The following is a 10,175-nucleotide window of genomic DNA, read 5'->3' as shown; positions in this document are numbered from 1 at the left end:
TATGTGTGTGTGTGTGTGTCTCTATATATGTGTATATGTATGTTATATGTAGTTTCCTATGTTATATGTAGTTTCCTATATGTATGTCATATATAGTTTCCTAACTCTTCTTAGTGTTATTATTATTTACTTGAGAGAGAGAGAGAGAGTACACAAGCAAGCATGAGTGAGGGGAGGCACAGAGGTAGGTAGAGAGAGAGAGAGAGGGAGACAAGCAGACTCCTCGATGAGCAGGGAACCCGACACAGGGTTTGATCCCATGACCCCAAGATGAAGACCTGACCTAAAGTCAAATACATATCTATATATATAGAGACACATATGTGTGTATATACATGTATACATGTATATATAGACACATACACTATAAGTCACTCACACATGTATATATATACATGTGTCTATATATAGACATATATATGTATACATATATACACATATATGTATGTGCATATATACTGTACAAATAGACAAAATATTGTACAAAATATAAAAATAAAATATAAATATATTTTATATGTGCACATATTGTATATATACACATATATGTATCTATATATACACACATATATGTATATATAGACATATATGTGTGTATACATACATATACACACGTGTGTATATATATGTATACCTACATGTATATATACACACAGACTATAAGTTACTCACACATGTCTATTCAAGGATGAAGCTTTCTAATTTCTAATATACATACATATATATCTTTATACATATATATATCTTTAATTCAAAATATTTTTAAAGCATTATCTATTTAATTCCTAGCTCTTTCTCAAGAAGTAGACAGCTATGTCCCCCATTTTCCAAATGCAGCTCCACAGAAATAAAATGACTGACATGATGTTAAAATGTACAAGCTGTACAGTGGCCCTAAGTCTGCACCCAGACAGTTCCAGTGCCTTCATACTTACTTTTCTTTGTATACATTCTTAGAGAAGAAACAGTCTGGCCATTGGAAAAAAAAAATCCTGCCTAGAAATAACAAATCATTGACCCTCAAAAAACAGCTAGGAAGCAAAGGCAAGCTTAAATGATGAATTTCAACAGATGCTGCCTCAACCACAGAAAGAGAAAAAAGGAAAACTGAATCAATTGTTGCAAATGTCAGAAGTATTATGATAGAAAAGTTACCAAAATTCTCACCCATCCCAATACTCCACAAAAAAAGAACTCTTTTCTCAATTATATTTACAGAAGGGCAAGTTTTGTACTTTTTTTTTTTTCTCCAACAAGTGTAATCAGCTCTCTCTGTTTCTATCTATCTATCTAAACATCCCCAGAGGAACAGAAACCTGGCCTATCTTTGAATAAGCTTTAGATATCTCCATTTGGATTATAGTAGTAATGCTAGGAAAGAAAAATAGGGTTGTTGTTGTTTTTTTTTTAAGATTTTATTTATTTATTTGACAGAGATCACAAGTAGGCAGAGAGGCAGGCAGAGAGAGAGAGGAGGAAGCAGGCTCCCCGCTGAGCAGAGACTGATGCGGGGCTCAATTCCAGGACCCTGAGATCGTTTCCTGAGCCGAAGGCAGAGGCTTTAACCCACTGAGGCACCCAGGTGCCCCGAAAAATAGGGTTTTAAATGTTTCTGTTTCTGAGCAGAATCCAAGAGAATGTTCAAAGAGCTCTTGAGTAACTGTACACAACTCCCACATACTTTCCTTTTTTAAAACAATGATTATATTGGGGCGCCTGGGTGGCTCAGTCAGTAAAGCATCTGTCTGCCTTCAGCTCAGATCATGAACCCAGGATCCTGGGATTGTGCCCTACATCAGGCTCCCTGCTCAGTGGGGGGGCCTGCTTCTCTTCTCCTTCTGTCTGCCACTCCCCCTGCTGTGCCCGCTCTCTCTCTCTCAAATAAACAAAATCTTTTTTTAAAAAAATGAATAATTTCATGAAAAGTCTCTTCCACATTAACCAAAATCTAGATTTATGATGTATATGTAGTTTCCTAACTCTTCTTAGTGTTATTTATTTTTATTATTTATTTGAGAGAGAGAGTGCACAAGCAAGCATGAGTGAGGGGAGGGGCAGAGGTAGGTAGAGAGAAAGGGGGAGACAAGCAGACTCCTCGATGAGCAGGGAGCCCAACACAGGGCTTGATCCCATGACCCCAAGATGATGACCTGACCTAAAGTCAAATGCTTAACCAACTGAGCCACCCAGGCGCCCCTTAGTGCTCTTTTTAAAAGTGAGATGTAATTCATATACCATAAAATCCATTTAAAGTGTATGATTAAATTTTTTAAAAATGCTCAGAGTTGTACAAACATCACTTGTCAGTTTTAGAATATTTTCATCACCCCCAATATTGCACCTTTATTATTACCACCTCAACTCTTCTCATCAATATCATAGCTATCTATCTATCTATCTCTATATCAATATATCTTCTGTCTCTATTAATTTGTCTGTTCTGGATATTTCATACAAATAAAATAATACAAAATTCTATAGCCTTTATGACTGGCTTTTCACTCAGCATGTTTTCAAGGCTCATCATGTTTTAGCATATGTTAGTACTTCACTCCTTTTTATGGCTGAATAATGTTCCTGTGTGTGTGTGTGTGTGTGTACATGTACCACATGTTATTTAGCCATTCATCAGCTGATGAACATTTGGACAATTTCTACTTTGATTATTTTTTTTATTAAAACTTTTTATTTATTTATTTGACAGACAGAGATCACAAGTAGGCAGACAGGCAGGCAGAGAGAGGAAGGGAAGCAGGCTTCCTGCTGAGCAGAGAGCCCGATGCAGGGCTCAATTCCAGGACCCTGGGATCATGACCTGAGCCAAAGGCAGAGGCTTTAACCCACTGAGCCACCCAGGCGCCCCTGGACTATTTCTACTTTTAGACTATTATGAATAATGATGCTATGGACATCCATGTTCAAGTTTTGGTGTGAATAGGTTTCACCTCCCTGGTATACAATTACAAGTGGAATTTTTAAGTCATATGATGATCTATGCTTAACTTTTTAAGGAACTTCCAAACCGCTTTCCAAAGCATCTCCCATGCCATTTTAGTTTCGTTTAGTCTATCACATCCAAACAAATTCAACTCGGTAAGCTTTCGCTGTGAACTTACATGTCAAGTAGTCTGCTTGGCAAAGAAGACACAGATGACTAAGACATCATCCCTGACCTCAGGAAGCCCACAATGTGATGAAAAATGTCATAGTTTAGTAGAAATAAGAAATTATTTTTACTAACCTGCCTTAAAGAGGGAAGGAGAAAATACTTGTGGTCTAGCAGTATCAGATGGAGACAAGATGCTCAAGTGACCCTGGTACTTAGTAATTACACAACTAGTATTCAGGAAATGTTTAATAATGGAGGTTTTTTGGTTTATATTTCTGCTACTGTAGCTTTTCATACCTTTAGATGAGGCTTAAACTGGTTTCATGTTAGCTGTTACTAAAAATTACCCACATCTAGTGACATTTTTGAAGTCTGTGGAAAATAAGCAGTCATGGTCCAGTTTTCATTATATAGTAATCCCAATCATGAACTCACTATTACAGTATCAAATTAGCCTATCACATAGGGATCTTTGAAACAATTCCAATAGCCAAGGGGAAAACTTTTATTTAATTTGGCAAGCTAATATTCTCTAAGCCTCTTGTAGAACCAAAAAGAAGAAATGCCTAGGAAAGACTGAACAGTGGACAAAAAGGTAGAGGAATTAAGTGAAAGAGAGGTCATAAAATGCAAACGAAGAAAGAAGGAGTGGTTAATAATTTTAAAACCTACACAAAAATTTTACTAGAATACAACACAAAGGAGTCCATTAGTTTTGGTAATTAAGGTATCAGTTGTGTTGATGAAGCGGTTTTAGTGCAATAGAGAGCATGTTTGGGAAGAGACCAGGGTGTGAAATAGATCAGTCTTTTACAGACAATTAATATGAAAGTAATGGGAAGAAGATGAATATATTTCTATACTGAGATGATCAAATCAATGGAGGAATGGCTAAAACCACAGGAGAAATGGGATGATAGAAGATTAAGAAAGATTCATAAGTAATCTGCAGTGGATATGATAAGCACCAGGAGAGGAGTGAGCCTTGGACATAGAGGGACCTTTTTTTAGGTCCCTTGTTGAGGTTATTGTTGAGGGAGGAGGATGGCAGTACACAGGACGGTCATGAAATATTTTAAGAATCAAAAGTCTGACAAATCAGAGTATTTTAAAAAAGATTTTATTTATTTATTTAACAGAGAGAGAGAGATCACAAGTAGGCAGAGAGGCAGGCAGAGAGAGAGGGGGAAGCAGGCTCCCTGCTGAGCAGAGAGCCCGATACAGGGCTGGATCCCAGGACCCTGAGATCATGACCTGAGCCAAAGGCAGAGGCTCAAACCCACTGAGCCACCCAGGTGCCCCAATCAGAGTTATCTAGTAAGGAATTCCAATCTATGCTTAATGAAAAGAACCTTTATTTTGTGGGGGACTTTCTTTTTTGGCTGAGGTGGGGGCACCTTGGAGATAATATAGTTGTGCATGGTTTTGCAAGAAGAATTTTATCTCTTATCTTATTAACTGACACTTCTTCTAACTAGCTGTCTCTTAAGGTCTCTTATGAATATCTCTTATGGTCTAACCTGATACCTCAAGTGTGCCCTTGGAAAAGGAAACAAGGCAACCAGACTTTTACAGCTTTACCAAACCCCTTTTACTGACTTTGATATTTCTGGCAGGAAAAGGAACTGAGCCAAGGAACATCTTCAAAGGTAGAGAGGCCCCAGGAGGGTTGGGCCAATTGGTAGTAAACGTCCATTTGGGCTTCTGATAACTACAAGCCAAGGGACATTATAAAGGCAAGAGCTCCAGTACCCTGCAGGGATGCAGGCTTCATCCATCCATCTACTGTTTAGCACTTTTGTTATTTCCTCCCAAGGGATGCCTGCTTTTCTCTGTAGGCTACATGGGAAGTTGGAGAAGCTGGAAAAGCAATTTTCTTTTCCTCTCCTTCTTAACCATTTCCCCTAATCCTGAGACACAGGGACCTGCTTTGTCCTTGGCAGGGGGGATGGGGTGGGGCTGGTCAATCTCTAAGGCAGCCCTTCCCACCCCTAGTAAACTAAGGGAAAGTTCACTTTAACAAGAAGCAAATTAAACATAGAGGCTTTTAAAAAATGAACTACAATGTCCTTTGATAAAAAATTCATATTGAACTTAGGGACTATATCAAATATTCCCACTTTCATGTCAGTCTGGGCTTCCTCTAATAGGGTGAGTTTATCTACTGAAAATGAAAACACAGAAAATGAGATAATATTTCAGTTTGGTTAGTAGTAGTTCTTTCTTGGCCTTATGCCAAATATAATTTTAACTGTTTAAGTCTGCTTTTCATCCATGGTATCACCATGTTGTTATCATGGTAAGAATACTGTTTTACAGAAAGATTTGGAAATAAAACAAAAGTTAATTTTGAAAATCTAATTTTAGTTTTTTTTTAATATTTTATTTATTTTTTGGACAGAGAGAGATCACAAGTAGGCAGAGAGGCAGGCAGAGAGAGAGGAAGGGAAGCAGGCTCCCCGCTGAGCAGAGAGCCCGACGCGGGGCTCGATCCCAGGACCCTGAGATCATGACCTGAGCCAAAGGCAGAGACTCAATCCACTGAGCCACCCAGGCGCCCCTAATTTTAGTTTTTATATTTCTCTTGTGAGAGACTTACCTAATGTGTCTAAGCCTCTTTTAGGTAGCAGACCATTGAATTCTTAAGGACTCATGCTTTCTCCAAACTCTCTTGTACACTGAACTCTCTAATGGATATTACTGTCTCTCCTCTAACATAGCTTGTCCTTATGTGTAATTGCTCTGACTTGGAGAAAGACAGAGAAAATGATCAAAGAGAACACCTCTGGTTATTATCACGTAGATTTCTACACAGATTCTTCCTATTTCACTTAAGGTTATACAGTCAGCTTTTCAGAGCAGTAACACATTTTGATATATTAATGAGAGAAGATATTGAAGCAGCAAAGTATAGTCTACTATCTTTTAAAAATAAGCATCAAGCATTAACCTTTTGTTATTACAAAGTTATAATGAATATTTTTAAATTATATTTTTATTAATAGATTAATTTTTTAGTATGAAACATATCCTGCATATTAATTAAAACACAATAAAGTTGCTAATTATAGTAATGAGGCAATTAGGTTTATTTAAAAAAACTAAAACAAATGAGGAACTGCATTGTCAGCCTGGATAACACTTGTGTTGGTGAAGAGTGCAGGGAAACAGCACTCTTGCACACTGCTAGTATCATGCTACCTTTCTGAAAGCCATTTGTGTCAAAAAGCCTTGAATTCTGCACACTCTTTGGCCCAACCTTATGATTAAGCCCTATTATTTTACTTTATAGATGAAAAAAATAAATTCAGAGACTGAGAACTTCACAAGATCATATATCAAGTTAGTAGAGGAGTCATGATTGTTCAATTCAGTTACCTAATCCAAAACTTATACTTAATTCCCATACTATAAAATGAAAGATATGTTAATATTAAAATAGATGACAATAATGCTCTAGTAGTCCATCTTGATTTCTTCTTACTTTAAGTCTAAATGTTCTAATTTCCTGGCAGGCAGATAGCAAGAACCCTGGGAGCTGCTACTAACTGCTCTTTTATCTCTACTGTGAATGGCAATATTCCATCAGAATGTGGTCCAAATCAAGGACTCCCCAGTTAGTGAAAATGAGATTCAAGAACTCATGTTTGTTTATTGATGAAGGATAAGGATGGGAAAAACAAAGACTTGCTAACTTTCCCATGTTGATTTTCATTAGTAAAATTACTCAGCATGTTTGTTCAGTCTGCAGCTCCTTTCCATATGACTTACAAGGTGTTGTTTTAACAGGAATGGAACTCACTGAGCAATGTGACTGACTGAGGAAGAGCCGGTTCATGCAGATAGTAGCCACCAGTTCTATCCTAGCAAAGAAATATTCTTGTTGGATTTGTTGAAAAACTCTGAAAGGAAGGAAGAGACATTAGTGAGAATTTCCCTCAGATAACACATGTATTAGTTTAAAGAAATCCTGCTCAATTATGTTCCGCAAATATCATATATGAGTAATTTAAAACAGAGGTTGCAAACCTTGCTTTTTTGAAAAGAAACTCTTTTTGTTTTTTTTCCACCAAGCTTCTCATTCTTATAATGCAAACACGTATGTTTATTAGATAGGTCATTCTTCCTCCTACCTTCTTTCTGGTTGAAGACTGAGTCAGATCTAGTTCAATAACTGCAGAGTTGTCTTACTATTATACTCCTTTTCCACAGGTTAGAACTACTAACTGTTTACAGAACTTTATCTGAATTTTTGTTGCATTTATTTTTTTTTAAGATTGTACTTCTAAATATTTTATGTACACAATAGGTGATTTTGAACCAAAATTTTTAGGCCAAAAAATCCAAGGAAGATTAAAACAACCACAATCCCACCACTCAGGGGAAAAAAAATTCCTTAAATACTATATACTCTTCTTGATCTTATTGTACATTAGCATATTAAGGCCTCTTAGCAGTCAAGAAGAAAAAAAATAATTTACCTTTGTTACAAACCATGTTTTCCAAACTTCTTTGACCATGAATCCTTTGGTGGCATAACACCTATTAACAACCTGAAGAACTCAAGATTTGAGGAACATATTTTCAGAATGCCACCTTCATGAATGTTATCACTGTCCAGGATCTTTAGCCATATTAGTAATCCAGAGTTAACCAAAATCGACAATGCTCAGCTGTCTACATAATCTCACACACACTAAAGTTGAAGAGTTTATGGTGATATTTACTTCAAGAAAGCAACATGGATGGGCAATTTATAATATGTAAAATATAACTCAATAAAGCCCCCCCCCCTTTTTAAAGAAACCAATATGCTTGTGTTCCAGGAATTCTGAGAAGTGGAGTTACTTGACGAACATAAAACCAGAGCAAAAGGAGGACAGTTTTAAGAAATATCTTATGCTGGTCAAGATGACTCATTCCTGCCTACAAGAGAAGATACATCTATAGTTACTAAAATATCTCCTATATTTATACTATACAATTCTACCTCTTCTAGTTTTTCTTTTCAAATGTTCTGGCAATACAAAATTAATCTACTTACAGTCCAAAAGAGTGAATGTATATTCCAGAGTGGCAATAAACAGCAACAGGCATCATCTAAAACAGACTACCATGTGTGCAGCATTTCTTTTAAACTTCATGTTTTCCCTAACATATACACATGAGAAAATATTTTTAAAATGCAAAGGTTAAAGTTTTCAATTCTGAATCTTTAAGGATAACTGATACACAAATTATATGTGTTAATACACTTACCTGGAACTTTATATTCCCTAAAATACATCAAATATACCCTATTTAAGAAATAAAGCTCAAAGCTAAACATCTCCCTTCCATTCTTACTTTTTCTAGAAGCAAAATTGACAAGGATGATATAAGTAGTAAGTCAGAATCTCTCTCCATGTATTCCTCCTAGAGTTGACACATAAAAAAATATCTCATTTACTGCCATAGATGGATTATACCAACTAAATGAATCTCAGTGGCCACTTTTAGTTCATCTCTTAGTTGGCTGACACATTTTTATCACCCACACAAATAAATACAAATATAAAAAGATGCTTTTCTGTATGCAAACTTTTTATTGAACTATTATACTATTTAACATAGTATAACCTCTTCAAAGAGGTCACAAAAATTATAGCACTCAAAATTTTTAAACTCTTCAAGGGTAAGCTATTCTTTTTCAGTCAGCTTATACAAAGTTTAGCAACAAGAGCCTACTACTATAGAGACTTGCAGATGGTTCAGACTCAGTTTCTGCTCATGCTATGTAGAGCTTCCACAATGTTTTTATTGTACTCTGCAATCTGCTTAGTCACATTCTTCATGATCGACTGGTAATCACTCTCTTGACTCTTGGTTGCTATGACTAATTACGTGAGTTAAGGGGAAACAGTGATCAACAAAAATAGTAATCCACTCTGGGTTAGGAAGGAATCAAATCATTTTTTTTTAATTTCTTTTACTGAAAATTGAAAATGGCCAGAAAAAGCACAAATAGAATATATTTAAAAATACATATATTAACAGATTAAGATCAATTGAAACCTAAAAGGTTAAGCAAAACTTGTTTCAAAAAATTTCACCTACAGTAGAACAGCTTTTTAAAAAAGAAAAAAAAAAAAGGTTTTATTTATTTACTTGAGAGAGAGAGAAAGCATGAGGAAGAGCAGAGGGAGAGGGACAAGCAGACTCTGCACTGAGTGCAGGGCTCCACATGGGGCTCAATCTTACAGCCCTGAGATCAAGACCTGAGCCAAAATCAAGTTAGATGCTTGACTGAGCCACCCAGGCATTCCTAAGAGCTTTTTTATACTTAATATTATGTATCTCAATCTAATTCTGGTCTGAGAACTGAATATTCAGAACAACCATGTTCTCTAGAGTACCACACTGAATTTCACAAGTCTCTATAATTCACTCTATTTCAAAATCCCCTACTTTGTGTTGCATAAACTAGACTGATGGACTAAAGCATATTCAGTTAGAGTTTTTTGCTTTTAAACTGAGTAGTATGACTGCTGGGAATACAGCCCTTGATGCATTTGGTGTGGAAGTAAGCTGGAATCCATGCTGCCCGGAACTGAAGTTCGGCAGTTTCCTAGAGGAGAATCTAAACTACCAATGAGCCAGGAGCTACTTCTCCAAGCAGAGATGTCCTTAAAGGGTCAAAGAAAGGAACAGAAAATAACTTTTGGGGAAATGTTTCTTAAAATTTCACAACACATGTCCTCAGTAGCTGTTTCCTCCATATACAAGCACACAAAAAGATTAGCAAAAAGATGGGATTTAAGTACCACCTTAATATTGAATTGGCTAAAACACAGAATGAGCTTGAAAGTCAGATTTCTCAGGATACTACTTAGGCTTAACTTCCTCTGCTGCCCAGATATCCAAGGTACAGCATTATTAGCAACAGCAAACAATTACGAATATACATATAAGTATGGTTTTATATAATTCTTTCAATAACTCTATGAGAAGGAAACATTAACTATATTTGAGATGACAAAACTGAGGCTTAAACAAATTAAATTGTCCAAAGTCCTTAACCTACAAG

General features: G+C 36.2%; 1 protein-coding gene across 1 annotated transcript in view; it reads right to left on the bottom strand.

The window, feature by feature from the left end:
- Window positions 1-8,678: 8,678 nt before the first annotated feature.
- The window catches only part of IFT74 (intraflagellar transport 74), a gene marked incomplete at its 5' end in the record, with an annotated part of 51,550 nt that continues 50,053 nt past the window's right edge, over window positions 8,679-10,175 (bottom strand). Inside the window, one exon of the mRNA XM_080820213.1 lies at window positions 8,679-8,984. Within this exon, the coding sequence (XP_080676339.1) occupies window positions 8,866-8,984 (119 nt within the window). The 3' untranslated portion in view covers window positions 8,679-8,865. The remainder of the gene's footprint in view (window positions 8,985-10,175) is intronic.

This window comes from Martes martes, assembly GCF_963455335.1.
Source record: "Martes martes genome assembly, chromosome: 12".
Lineage (NCBI taxonomy): Eukaryota > Metazoa > Chordata > Mammalia > Carnivora > Mustelidae > Martes > Martes martes.
The sequence above is the reverse complement of the archived record's forward strand: the minus strand, read 5'-3'. Positions and strand labels throughout refer to the sequence as shown.